The sequence below is a fragment of the Spinacia oleracea genome, chromosome 4, assembly GCF_020520425.1.
Source record: "Spinacia oleracea cultivar Varoflay chromosome 4, BTI_SOV_V1, whole genome shotgun sequence".
In the NCBI taxonomy this organism is placed as follows: domain Eukaryota; kingdom Viridiplantae; phylum Streptophyta; class Magnoliopsida; order Caryophyllales; family Amaranthaceae; genus Spinacia; species Spinacia oleracea.
The window spans coordinates 24,263,891-24,284,552 of record NC_079490.1 but is presented as its reverse complement, the minus strand read 5'-3'; the positions used below and the strand labels follow the sequence as shown (position 1 = coordinate 24,284,552).

Here is a 20,662-nt window from a genome sequence, read left to right as displayed (position 1 = left end):
GATGCAGAAAACATTATCACAAAAGAGCTTTACGGGTGCACGGATGACGATCCCCAACTCAGCTAACAAGGAACTAATCCAGAGAGTATCCTGTACCGTGTATGCAACAGCGCGGTATTCTGCTTCTGTGGAAGATTTGGAGACGGTGGGTTGCTTCTTCGAGCGCCAGGAAATGAGGTTGCCACCAAGAAAAATTGCATAACCAGTGGTGGAACGACAACTATCAGGACAACCTGCCCAATCCGCATCTGAGTAGGCAATCATGATTGACATGTGTGGGGCGGGGCGGGGCGAAGCAATAGACCGTAGTCTGAAGTACCCTGCAAGTACCTGTATATACGCTTAACCATCAACAAGTGAGATGTGCAGGGTGCATGCATAAATTGGGAAACTAAATGCACAACATATGTAATATCAGGTTTTGTCATAGTCAAGTACTGTAAAGCCCCAACCATACTGCGATACTCAGTAGGATCGGATAATAAATCACCATCGTTAATAGAAAGTGTGGTACGACTAGGAAGAGGAGTACGCACAGGTTTAGTAGTGTGCAAATTAAATGTAATTTCAGAAGTAAATCATTGACATACTTTTTCTGACACAAAAATAAACCTTTGGAAGTACGAATTGCCTGCACTCCTAGGAAATAGTGCAGATCACCTAGATATTTCATAGCAAACTCGGCAGACAAAAGAGATATGAGTTTGGTGATCAAAGGAGCCGAGTTGCCCGTGACAATGATATCATCAACATAAAGAAGAAGATAAACAATAAATTTTTCACGACGAAAAATGAACATATAATTATCTGATTGACAACAAAAGAAGCCCTGTTGTAACAAAAAACTGTTGAAGCAAAGATACCAAGCTCTAGGAGCCTGTTTCAAACCATAGATTACTTTCCTAATTAAGACGACAAATATGGTTAGGAAAATCAGGATGAATAAAACCTGCAGGTTGTTTCATGTATACCTCCTCAATTAAATCACCATGTAAGAACGCATTTTTAACGTCTAATTGACCAATGACCCAATTTGAAGAAAGAGCTAAAGACAAAACCAACCGAATAGTGGTTGATTTAACAACAGGGCTAAAAGTCTCAGAATAATCTATACCTTCTTGCTATCCGAACCCACGAGCAACCAGACGAGCCTTAGGATTAATCACATGACCATCTTCGTCGGTTTTTATCGTATAAATCCATTTTGTACCAACCAAGTTCTTTGATGCATCAAATGGCACTAAATCCCAAATTTTGTTGACAAGCATTGCATTAATCTCTTCCGCCATGGCTTCACGCCATTTCGAAATTTTGTGAGCTTTAGAAAAACATGTCGGTGCCTTTTCTTTTTCAACTGTACTGAGATTTAATATTGATTTTGGTTTATAAATGCCTTCTTTAGCACGTGTTCGCATTTGATGAACATTGCTCGTAGACGGATCCGTAAAATTACCACTCGAGGGAGGTGTATTCGAGACTTGAGTCGGGATTGGAGATATTGGCGACACTAAATGTGTTGTATATGTGCTAGGCTCATTTAATGGTTGGGCATTAAACTCACATGATGATTGGGTTGTGCTAGAAAGTGGAGCACTTAAATCATTTGGAAGTTGGGCCATGTTAGGTTATGATACATATGACAATACATAAATCATGCGGAAAAACCATAAAGCCAGGAAAGCAAATTATTTACACATAATCATTTAGCATAGTATAGATGCATACACTTTGTAGCGTGCCTTCCCTAGCTGCGCTCGAACCGAACAAGAACAAGTCTTTAGGACTCCAAGTGTCGTCCCTCCGTAGATAGTCCACAGTACGTCCGGATCCGCCTCAAGATTGACCAACTAGAATCGCCCTTAAGGTGCTTGGGAATTTTCGGCTATTAGTGCAAGAGAGTGGCTGAATTTTTCTTTCAAAAACTTACCCTTTGAATACTTCAATCGTGTTTATAAATTATGACCCTAGGCCCTTATTTATAGAGGTTTGGAAAGGGAATTGGAATCCTAGTAGGATACGATTTAATTAAACTTAGAATCCTACAAGGACTCTAATTAATTAAATAATCCTAATAGGAATAGGAGTTTAATCATACACCAAATCCTAATAGATTTAGGAATTGTGCATGGACACAAACACACACGCACGGAGCCACGAGGGCGCCCGCACGCGTGCGCTCGGCCCACGCAGCCCACGCTGGGCAGCCTTGCCTTGGCGCGCTGGGCCTGCCTTGCGGTGGGCCTGGCGCTGCCTTGGGCTGGGCGTTGGCGCGCGTCTTTGCTTGCTGGGCGATGGGTTGGGCGTTGGCGCGCGTCTTTGCTTGCTGGGCGATGGCCTGGCTTCGTGCTGGGCCTTCGTCCGGCAGGCCTCGTCCGATGCTTATTCGTACGATACGCTTCCGATTAAATTTCCGGTTCCGGAATTTATTTCCGATACGAACAATATTTAATATTTCCGATTCCGGAATTAATTTCCGTTTCGAACAAATATTTAATATTTCCGTTTCCGGAACTATTTTCCAATTCCGATAATATTTCCGATTCTGACAATATTTCCGTTTCCGGCAATATTTCCGATTCCGGCAATATTTCCATTTCCGATAATATTTTCCGATACGTACCATGTTTCCATTTCCGGCAACATCTACGACTTGGATAATATTTATATTTCCGATACGATCCATATTTCCGTTTCCGGCAATATCATCGTTTCCGGAGTATTCATTTCTTGCTTGTGACGATCTCAGCTCCCACTGAAACCAAGATCCGTCGATTCCGAATATCCATAGATAGAGTATTTAATTCCATTAAATACTTGATCCGTTTACGTACTATTTGTGTGACCCTACGGGTTCAGTCAAGAGTAAGTTGTGGATTAATATCATTAATTCCACTTGAACTGAAGCGGCCTCTAGCTAGGCATTCAACTCACTTGATCTCACTGAATTATTAATTTGTTAATTAATACTGAACCGCATTTATTAGACTTAACATTGAATGCATACTTGGACCAAGGGCATTATTTTCTTCAGTCTCCCACTTGTCCTTAGGGACAAGTGTGCATTTCCTAATTCCTTTGTCGCTTGATGCTTGCTCTTGAACATAAGGTAAGAGCTGTCATCCTTATTATGTCCAGAGGTGTTTCTCGGTTTCAGAGTTCAACTGATCAAATAAGCAGATAATCATAGCCTATGATTCATCTGAGCACGGCCATGCATTTCACAGTTTCTAGCTCTCCGAGTGGCCTTGTACAACTTTTAAGCATCTCATCCCGATTTATGGGAGGACAATCCCAATCTTGCGATCTTGAGATTAGACTTCGTTTGATAGGTGATTACCTGACCGTTGCCTTTATAGCCTCCTTTTACGGTGCGACGGTTGGTCAACGTCAAAGCAACCAGTTTTCAAACAAGTAATCTCAAATCACTCAGGTATTGAGGATTTAGTGTCTAATAATTTTAATGAAATTTACTTATGACAGATTTTCATCTCTTACAGTAAAGTTTCATAGGTCTGTCCGATACTAGTCTTCCCAAAGTAAGTATCTATGCAAATGATTATGACATTGCCATGTCCACATAGTTCAAGAAACAGAACTACTAGTCATCTTGCATTCTAGTCGTCTAACGTTTTCTATGCGTCCAATTTTATAGAAAACTCCGACCAGGGACCATTTTCAACTTTTGACATTCAAGTTCACTTGATAGACATTTCTTAGTCACAGGACTGGTCCTGACAGTCTATCTTGAATATATCGTCAAATTGAAGGGACTCATCATTTAATAAACCACAATTAAATGGAAAAATGAATTCTATTCATATATTGTGAATGATTAACCAATAATGTTTTACAAAGATTTAAACTCTAAAACTTCAAAACATTAAATAAGGACATCAAAGCCATTCTCCAATATGCTTGATTACCATAGCTGCAGTGTGCGAGTTGTGCTTCGCCTGCGGCAGAGGTTTAGTCAATGGATCTGATATGTTTTCATCAGTTCCAATCTTGCTTATCTCGACTTCTTTTCTTTCAACGAACTCTCGTAGAAGGTGAAATCTACGAAGTACATGCTTGACTCTTTGGTGGTGTCTAGGCTCCTTTGCCTGTGCAATAGCTCCGTTGTTATCACAATACAGGGCTATTGGTCCTTTAATGGAGGGGACTACACCTAGTTCACCTATGAACTTCCTTAGCCATATATCTTCCTTTGCTGCTTCATGTGCAGCAATGTACTCCGCTTCAGTTGTAGAATCCGCAATGGTGCTTTGCTTAGCACTTTTCCAGCTTACTGCACCTCCGTTGAGGCAGAAGACAAACCCAGACTGTGATCTGAAATCATCTTTGTCGGTTTGGAAACTTGCGTCCGTATAGCCTTTAACAATTAATTCATCATCTCCACCATAGACCAGGAAGTCATCTTTGTGCCTTTTCAGGTACTTCAGAATATTCTTGGCAGCAGTCCAATGTGCCTCTTCTGGGTCTGACTGGTATCTGCTCGTAGCACTGAGTGCGTACGCAACATCCGGGCGTGTACATATCATAGCATACATTATTGAACCAATCAATGATGCATATGGAATCCCATTCATTCGTCTACGCTCATCAAGTGTTTTTGGGCACTGAGTCTTGCTTAGAGTCATTCCATGAGACATGGGTAGGTAGCCTCGCTTGGAGTCTGCCATCTTGAACCTATCAAGCACCTTATTGATATAAGTGCTTTGACTAAGTCCAATCATTTTTTTAGATCTATCTCTGTAAATCTTGATGCCCAATATGTACTGTGCTTCTCCTAGATCCTTCACCGAAAAACATTTTCCAAGCCAAATCTTGACAGAGTTCAACATAGGAATGCCATTTCCGATAAGTAATATGTCGTCGACATATAATAATAGAAAAGCAATTTTGCTCCCATTGACCTTCTTGTATACACAAGATTCGTCTGCGTTGTTGATGAAACCGAAGTCACTGACTGCTTCATCAAAACGTATATTCCAGCTCCTGGATGCCTGCTTCAATCCGTAGATTGATTTCTTTAGCTTTCATACCTTTTTAGCATTCTTTGGATCCTCAAAACCTTCAGGTTGTGTCATAAACACAGTTTCTGTTAAAACGCCGTTTAAGAAAGCGGTTTTGACATCCATCTGCCATATTTCGTAATCGTAATATGCAGCGATTGCTAACATTATCCGAATAGACTTTAGCATTGCAACCGGTGAAAAATTTTCATCGCAATCCACACCGTGGACTTGCCTGTAACCTTTTGCAACCAATCTAGCTTTGAAAACTTCAAGTTTCCCATCCTTGTCCTTTTTCAGTTTGAAAACCCATTTGCTTCCAATGGCTTGGTAGCCATCTGGCAAATCGACCAAATCCCATACTTGGTTTTCAGACATGGAGTCTAATTCAGATTGCATGGCTTCTTGCCATTGCTTGGAGCTAGGGCTCGTCATAGCTTGTTTGTAAGTCGCAGGTTCATCACTTTCAAGTAATAGAACGTCATAGCTCTCGTTCGTTAAAATACCTAAGTACCTTTCCGGTTGAGATCTATATCTTTGCGATCTACGCGGGGTAACATTTCTAGATTGACCATGATTCTCACCAGATTCTTCTAAAGATCTCTGAGTTTCATCCTGAATGTCATCTTGAGCATTCTCTAGAGTTTGTTGTTCGACTCGAATTTCTTCGAGGTCTACTTTTCTCCCACTTGTCATTTTGGAAATGTGATTCTTCTCCAAAAAGACACCATCTCGAGCAACAAACACCTTGTTCTCAGATGTATTGTAGAAGTAATACCCCTTTGTTTCCTTTGGATAGCCCACAAGGATACATTTGTCAGATTTCGGATGAAGTTTGTCTGAAATTAATCGTTTGACGTATACTTCACATCCCCAAATCTTAAGAAAAGACACATTTGGAGGCTTTCCAAACCATAACTCATATGGAGTCTTTTCGACAGCTTTAGACGGAGCTCTATTTATAGTGAGTGCAGCTGTATTTAGTGCATGTCCCCAAAATTCTATTGGAAGTTCGGCCTGACCCATCATTGACCTGACCATGTCTAGCAAGGTTCTGTTCCTCCGTTCCGACACACCATTCCATTGTGGTGTTCCAGGAGGAGTTAATTCTGACAGAATTCCACATTCTTTCAGATGGTCATCAAATTCATAGCTCAGATATTCACCGCCTCTATCAGACCGCAGTGCCTTAATCTTCTTGCCTAATTGATTCTCTACTTCACTCTGAAATTCCTTGAATTTGTCAAAGGATTCAGACTTATGCTTCATTAGGTAGACATAACCATATCTACTAAAGTCATTAGTGAAAGTGATAAAGTAGCTGAAACCACCTCTAGTATTTGTACTCATTGGTCCACATACATCTGTATGGATTAAAACCAATAGTTCATTTCCTCTTTCTCCAACTTTAGAGAAAGGTTGCTTTGTCATTTTGCCAAGTAAACATGATTCGCATTTACCATAATCCTCTAAGTCAAATGGTTCTAGAATTCCTTCCTTTTGAAGTCTTTCTAAGCGTTTCATGTTTATATGGCCTAATCGACAATGCCACAGATAGGTGAGATCTGAATCATCCTTTTTGGCATTTTTGGTATTTATGTTATAAACTTGTTTGTCGTGATCTAATAAATAAAGTCCATTGACTAATCTAGCAGATCCATAAAACATCTCTTTAAAATAAAACGAACAACTATTGTCTTTTATTAAAAAGGAAAATCCCTTAGCATCTAAGCAAGAAACTGAAATGATGTTTTTAGTAAGACTTGGAACATGGAAACATTCTTCCAGTTCCAAAACTAGCCCAGAGGGCAACGACAAATAATAAGTTCCTACAGCTAATGCAGCAATCCGTGCTCCATTTCCCACTCGTAGGTCGACTTCACCCTTGCTTAACTTTCTACTTCTTCTTAGTCCATGTGGATTGGAACATAAGTGTGAGCCACAACCTGTATCTAATACCCAAGAAGTTGAATTAGCAAGTATACAGTCTATAACGAAAATACCTGAAGATGGAACGACTGTTCCGTTCTTCTAATCTTCCTTTAGCTTCAAGCAATCTCTCTTCCAATGCCCCTTCTTCTTGCAGTAGAAGCATTCAGATTCAGAAGTGGGTTGACTGACCTTCCTCTTTTCAGACTTGGCGCCAGTTTGCTTAGTTGGGCTGGCCTTGTTGCCACCTTTCTTAGCATTCCTCTTCTTTCCAGATTTCTTGAACTTGCCCCCACGCACCATAAGCACATCTTGCTTATCACTTTTGAGCGTCTTTTCAGCGGTCTTTAGCATACCGTGAAGCTCAGTGAGCGTTTTTTCCAGACTATTCATACTGTAGTTCAGTTTGAACTGATCATACCCGTTATGAAGAGAATGGAGGATGGTGTCTACAGCCATTTCCTGAGAGAATTGCTGATCCAGCCGACTCATATTCTCAATGAGTCCAATCATTTTGAGAACATGTGGACTTACGGGCTCGCCTTTCTTAAGCTTGGTCTCAAGAATTTGCCTATGAGTCTCGAATCTTTCGACTCGAGCCAGATCTTGGAACATGTTCTTTAACTCACTGATGATCGTGAAAGCATCTGAGTTGATTAACGTTTTCTGCAGCTCTGCACTCATGGTGGCGAGCATTAGACATTTCACATCCTTGTTGGCATCAATCCAACGATTGAGGGCTGCCTGAGTGACCCCGTCGCCTGCGGCTTCGGGCATCGCCTCTTCCAGGACATACTCCTTTTCTTCCTGCATAAGAACTATTTGCAAGTTCCTTTCCCAGTCAAGGAAGTTTTTCCTGCTCAACTTCTCTTTTTCGAGAATTGATCGAATGATGAATGAATTGTTGTTTGCCATAATTAAAACTACAATGGAAAAGGATAAACAAATAAATAACCATTCACAGTTTCTCTTAATAAACTTAAATTCTAGCATACATGCATAATTCAATGTTCATTAAGCATTTTATTCAAGTTTTGTGTTCCGGCAGGTGTGAATAAAATGATTCCAAGATCCTAAAATCCATTGAAGAATTAAGCACAGTTTGTCGACTTAATCCTAAAACATCTTAGGTAAGCAAAAACCTTTTGCTAATAGTCTAGAAACTATTCTTGGTTGATAGGCACGTCTAAGAACTTATTAGGTAAACCTATCGATTTTTCCACGACATAAAAGGACTCCTTACTTATATCGTTGAGTTTCACCAAAACTAACATGTACTCACAATTATTTGTGTACCTTGCCCCTTTAGGACCAATAAGTAACACCTCGCTGAGCGAAAACTATTACTAGATTGATGTAAAGGATATCCAAGCAAGTGTATATTTTGGCATGGCACCTTTTAACTCAATTTTTAAGTTTGGAACTTAAGGCTCTTACTATGTTGGTTAGATTTTAAGTGAACTAAAATCCTTAATCATGCAACATAATCAAGCCACAATTTCATGCATAATTAAGACATATTTAAAGCAATAAATAACTTAAAGCATGCATAAGATAAATGTGATCTAGTATGGCCCGACTTCATCTTGAAGCTTCAACTTCAAAGTCCGTCTCGAAAATCTCCGTGGGAGGCACCATTTTCTTCAAATAGGATAAGCTATAATTAAACTAATTACAACTTTATGATGGTACGAAGACCATATTTGAATTGAAAAACAATTTTGGTACTTTAGACCAATTACATTCAAATTAATGGTACGCAGACCATATTTTCTATCCTATTTGGGCCATACTAGTCACTTCATAACCTGCAAAACAGTACATATACAATATATACCATTCACCCATTCATTATCATGAATGGCCCACATAGCTGGTTAGTAAAACACGTTATGCATCACATAAATATTTGCAGCAATTAATCAAGGGAACCAATAATCTACAAATTATTCAGTCCTTATTACTTCTAATCAAGTTGTTTTAACCTTAAGGATTTGTAGATCTAATCAAGAGTTTATGACTAAAAGGGCTCCCACTTAAACCAATAAATTCATATGCTTTACTAATTTTAAACATAAAAATGTATTTCTAGTCTAACCGGAAACATACAAATTTAATTAAAATTTAAAGATCATATAAATTTATAATTGAATCCACAAATTTAATTTATTTTCAGTCGTATTAAAATTAATTCATGATTTTAATTTTAGTAAAATAATTAGAATAAATGAAATTTATTATAATTATAATATTCAAAATTAAAAGCATGTTCCGGAATTAATTTCCGATACGAACAATATTTAATATTTCCGATTCCGGAATTAATTTCCGTTTCGAACAAATATTTAATATTTCCGTTTCCGGAATTATTTTCCGATTCCGATAATATTTCCGATTCTGACAATATTTCCGTTTCCGGCAATATTTCCGATTCCGGCAATATTTCCATTTCCGATAATATTTTCCGATACGTACCATGTTTCCGTTTCCGGCAACATCTACGACTTGGATAATATTTATATTTCCGATACGATCCATATTTCCGTTTCCGGCAATATCATCGTTTCTGGAGTATTCATTTCTTGCTTGTGACGATCTCAGCTCCCACTAAAACCAAGATCTGTCGATTCCGAATATCCATAGATAGAGTATTTAATGCCATTAAATACTTGATCCGTTTACGTACTATTTGTGTGACCCTACGGGTTCAGTCAAGAGTAAGCTGTGGATTAATATCATTAATTCCACTTGAACTGAAGCGACCTCTAACTAGGCATTCAACTCACTTGATCTCACTGAATTATTAACTTGTTAATTAATACTGAACCGCATTTATTAGACTTAACATTGAATGCATACTTGGACCAAGGGCATTATTTCCTTCAGGCCACTGAACTATGTTGGGTTGGTGGGGTATGTTGGGCCATAGGTGGCAAGGGAGGAGAGGTAGAATTTAGGTGTGGGGTTTCTAGAGTAGTGGGATGACTAGGAGAATGGGCCAAGGGGAGGGGAAGGACTGGTCTGCAAAGACTGTAGGGGGGAATTGGTCGTTGGGGAGGAACCCCAAATGGGCTGCGGATATTGGGCCTGGGAGTTGATGGGAAGTCAAAGGTGAAGAGAGAAGCACAGTAGGCCACGGTGTGCCTGTGGTTGGGCATGTCTCACCGCAGGTATGTTGTGCCTGGGTGTTCCCTTCACAGCTTGGCAGATTGGGCCACGGCCTGGCTGTGGCGTGGCCATTTTTGCCACGGTCAGGTTGCGGTCCAGACTGACCTAGGTGGGCGACAAGGGGATGGCTAACCGGAGTTTGGGCTACGCTATGGGACAAAGACGACAGTAAAAGGAGGAGGAGGGATGGGTCCGTATCACTAGAGTTTGTCGACGGCGAAGGACGCGATAATACTAGAGATCTATACGGAAAGACCGACTCATGGAATTTCACATTCCGACTCACATAAACACGACCCAACTTTGGTTCATAGCAACGATACCCCTTATAGCCCGGGCCATACCCAATAAAAACACATGGAACTGACCTCGGAGTTAACTTATTTGATGGTTTCGCAATAAAATTCGGAAAACACTCACAACCAAACACTCGTAAAATCGAATAATCAGGTTGCTTTGAAAATAATTTTTCAAAAGGAGAAGCACCTTGCAAAACTGGGTTAGGCAATCGATTTATTATATATGTTGCCGTATACGCAGCATCGACCCATAATTGACCGGGAAGCAATGACTCAATGAGCATCGCTCGAGCAAGTTCAATTATATGTCGATGCTTTCGTTTAGCAACACCGTTTTGTTGTTGAGTGTCTGGGCAAGATTTTCTAAAAGATATTCCACATTTTCGTAAATGATCAAGCAAAAGAGCATTATCAAATTCCCGACCCCTATCACTTTGGTAATATTTAATTTTGCAGTCAAATAAATTCTCCACTAATTTTTGAAAATCTATAAATCGATCATGCACATCCGATTTTTGTTTTAAAGGATAAATCCAAGTATAGCGAGAGAAATCATCAACAAATCAAACATAATATTTAAAACCAAGGTTTGACAAAATAGGCGATTGCCACAAATCCGAATGAACTAATTGCAAAGGTTTATCAAACGAGTGTATTGCATCCTGGAAAGGTAGCCTATGAGACTTTCCTAAGCAACATGAAACACGTACAATCAAACACATTACTACTGGCACAAACAATTGCTTTATTTCTCTTAAGAGCACCTAATACTCTATCACCACAATGACCAAGACGACGATGCCACGTAGGACCTGGAGCTGTGATTGACGCAAAAGCCACCGATCTCTAGGTTGGTTGATGAGGGTGATGGGATAGACACTGCCTTGACTAGAAGCTTTGAGAAGCTGATTGTCTTTTACAAAAACATGAGAACCATTAAAACTCATAGTACAGTTGTTATCTTTAGCTAACTTTTGCACCGACATTAGATTAAATTTAATTTTGGGACAATGGTATACGTTGTTTAAAACCAAAGGACGACTGTTTGAGTTTAATGTGACCTTGCCAACATGTTTTATTGGGTTTTAGTGCCATTTGCTACTTCAACATGAACAGGACCAGTATAAATAGACTTGTCAGATAACATACCTAGGTCGTTAGTTATGTGAGAAGATGCTCCGGAATCAGGAAACCAAGTAGTCTCATTATGCTCTCCTGCGGGAAGACTAGCAAGAGCGGCATTCGAATTCTGAGAATAACGAGATGGGCAAGCAACTGCGGAATGACCTGGATGGAAACAGATTTGACAGACTATATTTGTAGGACTAGGACCAAACACACCCTCTACATTATAATTCCCTGCAAATAAATTGTTAGTACCGCAGGACGCAAGAGCAACAACAGCACTATCAGATGACAAAACTGAATTACATAAAGCTGTACCTCCTGAATTTTGTGTTTGCGCTTGTGTTTGGTTTGCACCCCCACCACGGCCTTTTCCACGACCACCACGACCTTTTCCACGACCTTTGCCACCCCCACGGCTCCCATTGTTGCTACGGGATCCCTCAAAATTATTCCTTGTAGTAGAGGAAGTGGAGTTGTTATCCGATCTATTCGAGACAGAACGAGTACTTGCCAAGAATGCCTGATGTGCGGCAAAACCTTGTTCCCTAACCTGACAACCTTTAATAAGTTGTTCGTGACTTAACAATGACCGACGAAATCAGCAAAGGTAATGTTATCATTAAAGTGTAGAAACTGACTTGTCAAGGCATCATAATCTTGACCAAGACCCATTACAGTGTGCAAAATCAAGTCATGAGTAGAAACTGGAGAGTTAATCGCAGCCAGAGAATTTGCTAGAATTTTTACTTCACGCAAATATGACTCCATAGACTAAGATTCTTGCTTAGCAACATGTTGTAACAAAGTTTTCAACTCCATAGAACGGGCCATACTAGCATGCATAAAAAAAGATTGAAGTCTCTCCCAAAGCAAATGCGAAAACAACTTAACTTCATGCACCTCAACAAGCATATCTTGAGACAAAGTTGCAAATAACCAGCAACGTATAGTTTGATCAATTCTTAACCAATGTTAATAATCAGGATTCATAGTTTGACGGTTTTGATTATCAATCACAAACATATTCGGCATAGTAATAGAACCATCAAAGAAGCTAACAGACCATGAGAAACCAAAAAAGATTCAAACTGCGTACGCCATGGTAAATAATTTTCAACAGTAGTAAGAACATTAGTAACTATATTTTTAACATTAGATGTCGAAGTTACCAAATTTCCAGACAGTTGAGACAAGGTCGGGCCGTAAGGATAAAACCGGGGGGAGGGCCGAAACCACTTGGCGTTGAGATGGGAGGTGACAGTCCCTGACTGCCAACGAATGTAGGTCCACCAAAAGATGATCGCATGTGACCCTGTGTGAGGTGGATTAGAAAAGCTAGAGTTGACATAATCTCCTCCGTACGAACCAAAACTCATGGAGCGAAGGACCCCTGCCGCTGCATCAGTGTGGCTAGCCTCAAAGAGACGGCGGGGCGTGGTAGTAGCCGACTGCCACGTGAAGGTGAGTGGTGCGTCAAACCCAGAGTCCGGCTGCGAACCAGAAGGTACGTGCCGGTGGTTGCCGGCAAGGTGCTGCAAAAGTGGTTTACTTTGCGCAGGGGAAGCTGGGAGCGGCTGCGAACCAGGAGCTGGGACCTGCGGAGGTGTAGGACTAGGCGCAGGTTGTGGTTGGGGTTGCCGGAATAACCATGGTTGCAGGCAGCACTGGAGATGTGTTCTCCATTAACGTGGGAAGGATGTTTGCGGAAGAAAACAAAAAAGAGTAAAAACAAATCTGAATTAGTAACTCACAATTTCCAAGATAAATTTTGAAGTATCAAATTAATAATTGCAAGCACAATTACGAGAGTTTTGTACTGGCAGATTGCAATACTCCGTATGAATATTTAATAAAATCAGATTTTAGGGTTTTTGGATCTAAAGAAAAAACTTATAGCTCTTGATACCATGTGAATATAATGATACAATTTACCCTAATACGGATGGTTGTGACTCATGTATATAATAATATGGTACAATAGTATAATTACGAGTATACCTTTAATATCCTCTATTACTCCCTCCGTCCCGGAATACTTGACCTGTTTTCCTTATCAGGCCGTCCCTTAATACTTGACCTGTTTCTAAAAATGGAAATATTCTAACAATATTATATTATTTCTCACTCCACCCCTATTAACCCACCTACTCCCTACTCCATACAAAAAATAATTAAAAATTCAACCCATACTCTCCCCAACCCCACCTCTTAACCCACCTTCCACTAACTACATTAAAATAATACCCCACTATCAACTACTACCTATTAAAATAAATAAGTCAATTCAAGTCCCTTAAACTCTGTGCCGGTCAAACCGGGTCGAGTATTCCGGGACGGAGGGAGTAGTTTGTTCGGTTAATATAAATATTGGACCTAGTACGTACACGAGTGGGGAAATCGAGAGCTTTTTTTCAATGGTTCGGTTAATAGAACTTACTAGTACATGGTTAGTTCGGTTAATATAGGCTGGACTAGACCTTGAGTCGGTCAAATTGGGTTCTAAAAAGATATTTTTGGGTTTAGGTTAATTTAGGCCGTTCATTTTTGGGTTTGGATTTATATTTAGTCAAATTCGAACATAAAATGAGGTATAATTATAATCATAATCAAATTATACCTAACAACAATAACAACATGTTTGTTGTGTTTAAAATTCATTATAATCTCAATTATTATTATAAATACAACGATTTTCAATCGGGTTGGATTTTGAACCATTACTTTTCATATTCGGATAAAATCAGGTCACGGTTTACAATATCTTATTCAAGATCCAATATTTCCGGGTCAGTTTCGGGTTGGTTTTTGACATGTCTGGGCTGGACCGAGTTGCGTTAATATAATTTACATGGCTAGTCTAATCTTATTTATAGAAAATAAAACTAATCTTGAGACTTAAACCATAAGCTTAAGATTTTGGTTAAGTTGGTCCTTTGACATGGTATCAGATTTGATAAAGGAACTTTTGTTGGCGCTGACTTGCCGCCCTTTTCATGGAGGTATCAAGTATGCGTTGGCACAGTCTTCTTACAACCTGCAAAACAAAAATATTTCCGTAGAAATATTTCCTTCAATACATAAGTAAGTATTTGATAAAAAGATAAAATATTTTTGAAGAGAAGTTAGAGCAGAATAATTAAGGTAGGTGAGAATAAATTGATTGCCCCTTTACCTTGGGATTTTGGGCTATTTATAAGGCTAGGTTTTTGGGATTTGTTCCAAAAATCCTAGTTTATATGATTGGTTAACCTTGTAGATGAGGATATGTGTCGTTGATAGATATGGAAGTAGAGAGCTTCAGTGGTCCTCTTTATTAATTGGGCATCTGCTTTAGGCTTTCCTTAACATATTCAATCATTGTATTTTGCTATGCCTCTTTTCCGGAACATATGACACTTGGCATAAAAGGTGTCACGTGTTGTGTTGTGTTGCGATTGATCTAAGGTGGACGAGTCTTTTTAGCCACATTAAGAGTCATCGTGATACAAAGGTCACAGGTTCAATCTCATACACCCCTCCTTTTAAAGTGGAATATTTAGCGTTGGGTATGAGGAGACCTATGTTGCATCCACATTTCAAGCCCAAAGGGCTTTCATGGGAGGGAGCGTGAAAGAGTATAAAACTAATATTGAGACATCAACGTAACTTATGGTTGAGTTGGTTCTTTGACACTTATGGTGTTACTTCTTGTAAGGTCTTTACGATAAGTAGATTATGGAGCGTGCATGGTGCACAATGAGTATGGAGTGGAGCAAAATAACATATGAGCATAATCAAAGGAACATGACACTACGACAAAAGAACATGCGATATAATATTTCACTTTTTTGTTATAAATTATAATACCTCGTATATTATTTCACTATTTATTAAAAATATATTCATATTCTTTTTACGTAACCAAATATTCATTTAATTATATACTAGTGTTCTTAAAGTGCACCATTCTCACTGTGCACCATACTCCACCTTCTAAATTGCGAGGTCTTTATTATAAGCCAATGAAAGTATGAAACACATTTGTTTCAAAAGAAATGCAACTTATGTTCATTCTCTTTGTATATATATCCTACGTTCCTAGCTACGTCCACAACGTTATTATACAACTACTACTCCTAGTCAAATTATTGCTTGCCACTAAGTCTTTTCGTACTGATTCTGGTGACCTTAAACCGGACCTTACCTCACCCTCCTCCCATCCGATTTCCGTCAAGTGCCCTGTTGAATTCCACCTCCAAATCTTGCCAATAAACTTACCCTCGGGTGTATGATCACTTTCAACCGCTGCCACCCCTGACAAAATGATGCTTCCCGACTCATCAACACTTCCCGATTCCACTCGACTCGTCTCACCGGGCAAGGTGACGAGGTTGGCTCGACAAAGCGGACATGTGGTGTGGGCCGCCAACCAACGGTCCACACAATGAAGGTGAAACACATGGTAACATTTGGACAGCAAACGGAGTGTGTCTTTCTCCTCAAACGGGCTTAGGCACACCGCACACTCTACCGGACCTAACGGCCCCTTGGTAAGTCCAAGGCCTTCCACATCAGAGTAGGTAAAGACAGGGAAAGCCACAAGGATTGCCGGGTCGAGCCCGCCTCGGCCTGGTTGATCTGGCACGGGGTCCGGCCGCTGCCAGCAGAAGCGAATGAAGCATGTGTAAGCCGTGTAGTAGAAGAGGATGAAGAAGATGGTTAAGACCGTAGCTACTATTCCCGTGTAAAGCGGGTTCCAAATCGAGTCCGAGGTCAAGTCCGAGTCCGAGTCCGAGTTGTCGACGTTGATATATTGTGCTCTTGCAAGTGAAGTCTTAGGTGGGTAAAGAGAACAAACTAGAAATGATGTCACGACGAAAATGTGTAAATTGTTGTAATAATGCTTGCAATTGAAAGAGTTCATGTTGAAAATAAGGAGAAACTTGGTGAGAAATAGAGGTATTACGAAGCAAATGTATCATGCCAATATGTAATTAAATAGGTAAATTGATCAATTAAGCTTAGTACCAACTTAATTAAGTAGTGTAATTTTAATATAGACAAGTAGTATAAATTATAAAGTCTTACTTCATATTATCAAGAAGTCGTGAATCAAACACTTTGCAGATAAAATTTTGTGCTAATTAAGACAATTTAAAAAGATTTTGAAGTAGCATGTTATTAACCAGTAGTCGTGAATGCCAACCAGCTTGGTTGGTAAAGCTTGATCGTAATGTATGGATCGAATTCTGGCTACACAATTAACCTTTGGTTATTTAAATAACATTAATTAAGATTATGTTTTCTTCATCTTAATAAGAATTAATTATCTTATTGCTTATTAGACCAAATCAGAAAAAAGATATCACTTGCAGAAAACATGCAAACCAGACCATGAAGAATCAAATTAGACCAAACCAGACCAAACACTAGAAAAATCAAACCATGCTAGGAGAAGAGAACAAAGGTTTAAGCTAATTCTACAGCTTACACCTATTCTAAATATTGCAGCCACTTTCTTGGAGTGAAAATATTCCTCCACCTAACACATAAAGAGTCAAGTTAAATTAAAGAAATGATTAAAAAAGCTTAACTATTTGGTAAAAGCGAGACCTTCTACGTAGAATTTCATAAAACGCAAAGATAATGTGTATGAGAAGTCTTTTATAATCATGATTAAATTATTGATATGAGTAATTGCAAAGAAGCATGATCCATTCCTAACTTGTTCTAGCTAGCTACTGCCTCTGTTTTAAAAATATCTTTACGCTTTAAAAAATGTGTCAAAATACCAAAACTTTGACCATAAATTCTCACTATTATATCTATCAAAAATTATCATGAGATAGCTTGTTAGATTCATCTCGGAATGTATTTTATAAATATCAACTTTTTATAATTTTTTGCCATACGAAATTGGATATATTAACGATCAAACATTGCACCGGAGTCATTGCAAATAGTAAGTGTAAAGATCTTTTTGAAACGGAGGTAGTAAGAGATATTATAGATACAATTTTTCTTGAACTATAAATACAACATTATAGTGTTGCATGAACTTGTTTGTTGCATACATGAACTTGTTTTGGATATGATGTTGATCGCGCGAACTAGACCGCATGATCCGCTCCTATCCGTAGTTGTCGAAATTGTAATTCTATTCAATTCATATTGATTGGGTCGTTTTGAATAGGATTTTAAAATCGTAAGATTCTACCATCTAGGTATTTGTAATGTACGTGAATTCGTAATTTCGTATTACATTTCTATGACTTCGAAGTTTATCTTAATATGATCGTAAGAATCTACTTAGAATCAGAATTTGTTTCAATTCGTATACTATTGTGATGCATAAATGTTAATTAGAATTTATGATTGGCTTCGCCATTTAACCGTGCATGCTCCTAAATACGTTATCTTTTTTGAGATAAATTGTCCTACCGGGTCGTTGGAAATGTTCTATCTAGGAAATAAGCTTCAATAAACTAAAAAAACTGTCTCTAGCTTTCGGCCGCCTGGGCCTCAACAATGTCAATGTCACACACAAAAATACTTCAGTTTGTAACCAAATAGTTTTTTTAAACAGATCCCATCTAATAACTCAGACCATAATTTTTTAAGCATCATAAATATAAAACTTAAATGTCAAAAAAAAAAAAAAACTTATTGAACTACTACAATATATTCACAAAGCCACAACAAAAAACAAAAAAACAAAAACAGTTGAAATTAAACAATAAGATCAAATATAATCCACTAGCATTGACAAATTATCAAGCTTTTTGGTATTTAATTTAATTATACAATCCAAGTTGCAGGATAAATTAAAGAAATAGAGAAAAGTCAAGTCAACTCAACTAATATAACATTTACCTATAAACAAAGCTTACATGTTGAGTTTGAGAAAACTCAATAGTCAAAGGTAATTTCTTCCAAATGTTACCATATGTACACAATTTACATCCATTCCTGCACAACCTAATTAGACGAACCTAGGCCCCTTACAAATTAAATTCGATTTACCCTTTATACATACAAGTAAGGCTCATAATCGACAAAAAATTATGCAATAAAATATGTATGAACATAATATCAAATAAGCTTGGTGTAGCCGTGTAGGTTAGTGGTGATATTCACTACAAGAATTTGTATCTTTTATGACAACCTAATAACGACGGGTTAAAATCCCGTCTTAAAAAGACTTTTGCGACGGGATGACAACCCAACGACGGGAACAACCGTCGAAAATGTCTTTTACGACGGATTAACGACGGGATTTTCCATTAACGACGGCCCCGTTTTATGACGGGTTCGCGACGGAAAATCCCGTCGTTAATCAACAATTATTGGTCTTTAGCGACGGGATTTCCCGTCGTTAATAGTACAATATCTTGTAGTGATTCCTGCTGCACCTTGTGACTTTGAGGTCGAAAGTTCTAATCCAGCGTATAAGACCTGACCCATAATGGTTAAATTATTGGATCGTCTATGTACGTAATTTATTTATTTTCGAAAGGGGCCGACATATGTAAGGTTAATTCCAATCGGTACATTCTTTTGCCTCAACAACAAATATATACAAAAAGTACACGAATATAAATGATCTAAAACTAAAGTATTACCCTAGATATAAATTATACTCATTATTGAAATAATCATAAATCTCATTAGAAATAGTACCATTATTTGAAATAGATCCATGACTAGTTGTGGTAATATCAAGATCATCACGACAAGAAGGGCAAGTCTTATGAGAAGTCAACCACTTATCGATACAAGAAAGATGAAACATATGATCACATTCAGGCAACCATCTTACCAACTCTCCATCTCTAAACTTACTTTGACAAACCACACAAAACGGCGACCCCTTCCCCATCTTCGGCGGCCGCCTCACCGAGTAAGCAAACGTCGGAAACGTCCTCAGCAAGGCGAACCCGACCCCGACTCCTCCTCCCTCGACCACCTCATCGTCATCAACGATAGATCTCGTAAATGTCGTACGATCGGAAGGGCCCGCGCCGGAGTAGGCCGCCCTCTCGTCATTGTGTTTAGGAGAGGATAATCCCGAGTTGTTTGTAACTATAGTAAGGATCAATGTGAATAAGGCGCCATATAGAAAAGCCATAACCATCTTAGTGGTGCCGGTGGTGCCACATGGAGGAGAGGGAGAACCGGCATCGTTTTCACCGGCTTTTGCACCGTGGGACGGCCGTGTGGAGTGGTTGAAAAGGTTGATATTGGAGGCGTTAAGCAAGAGTAGAAGGGAGAGGAGGAAGAAGAAGAAGATTGCGTGGTGTGTATGATTACAACAGTTCTTCTCACACATTGCTTAAGTTTAATTAGCTAATTAATACTAAGATTTATTAACTTTTGGGTTTTATAAAGAAAAGGGACCAAATTTTGTATTGATGTTCTAGATAAGATGGTTTTGTTAATTAGCTGTTAAGTGTTGGCAAATTCTCCCAAGTACATATACACTTACGCGTTAGTTTTGCTTGTTCAATGAGTTTACATGACGTAGTTGTGTTACATAAGCAGAATGTTTCAAATTTTATGTTTTATTTTTGGAAATTAAATATTAAAAATAAATTAAAGCAAATACTTTGACGCTTATTAATTATAACTTGTGTAGCTTGTTGAATATTTATTTTCTTGTTTATATATTGAAACAAATTAAATGGTAGTTACAACTTACAAGTAACGATCGACATATTGACTTGTAAGGGTTATATACTTATACTCCATCTGTCCTTTAATACTCGACCTGTTTTGAGCGGACACGTTTGTCAATGCACAACTTTGACCACCAATTTTTTTAATTACATATTATAAAAACTTATAAAATATTAATATTTTGAAAATATATATTAAGACGAATCCAACAATATATTATGTACTAACATTTGTTTTCATATACTAAAAATAAAATAAGGTCAAAGTGAATTATGTGAATAGTGCAAAAAGTCAAAACAGGTCGAGTATTAAGGGACGGAGGGAGTATGTGATATCTGCAACAACATACGTGTTCTGATTATCAAATATTTTTTCCATTTTTAATACTCGCAGCGTTTGGAGTTTGTACGCTATTCACATATATATGCTACTTTAACTATTGTTGGTTATTTACGTCTAAGATAAAAC

The 20,662-nt window shown here is 38.5% G+C and overlaps 3 protein-coding genes across 7 annotated transcripts; all 3 read right to left on the bottom strand.

Moving 5' to 3' along the window:
- Positions 1-10,963: 10,963 nt before the first annotated feature.
- On the bottom strand, positions 10,964-13,429 carry LOC130459812 (uncharacterized). 5 transcript variants are annotated; one of them, XM_056827390.1, is made up of 4 exons: positions 12,709-13,429; positions 11,855-12,089; positions 11,561-11,698; positions 10,964-11,324 (listed from the first exon to the last, which is right to left on the bottom strand). In XM_056827390.1, exons 1-4 carry the CDS (start codon positions 12,913-12,915, stop codon positions 11,176-11,178), a joined length of 729 nt encoding a protein of 242 aa, XP_056683368.1. In that variant the 5' UTR covers positions 12,916-13,429; the 3' UTR covers positions 10,964-11,175. The 5 variants fall into 5 exon arrangements, with proteins under 5 accessions (XP_056683368.1, XP_056683366.1, XP_056683364.1 ...); XM_056827388.1 differs by having other exon boundaries at positions 11,561-11,770; positions 12,709-13,427; XM_056827386.1 differs by having other exon boundaries at positions 11,561-12,089; positions 12,709-13,427.
- A 1,929-nt stretch (positions 13,430-15,358) lies between these two features.
- Positions 15,359-16,487, bottom strand: LOC110786197 (E3 ubiquitin-protein ligase ATL6-like). The gene has a single exon (XM_021990736.2). It carries the CDS (start codon positions 16,440-16,442, stop codon positions 15,621-15,623), a length of 822 nt encoding a protein of 273 aa, XP_021846428.1. The 5' UTR covers positions 16,443-16,487; the 3' UTR covers positions 15,359-15,620.
- A 2,649-nt stretch (positions 16,488-19,136) lies between these two features.
- On the bottom strand, positions 19,137-19,847 carry LOC130471398 (RING-H2 finger protein ATL32-like). The gene has a single exon (XM_056841483.1). It carries the CDS (start codon positions 19,845-19,847, stop codon positions 19,137-19,139), a length of 711 nt encoding a protein of 236 aa, XP_056697461.1.
- Between the last annotated feature and the right edge of the window lie 815 nt (positions 19,848-20,662).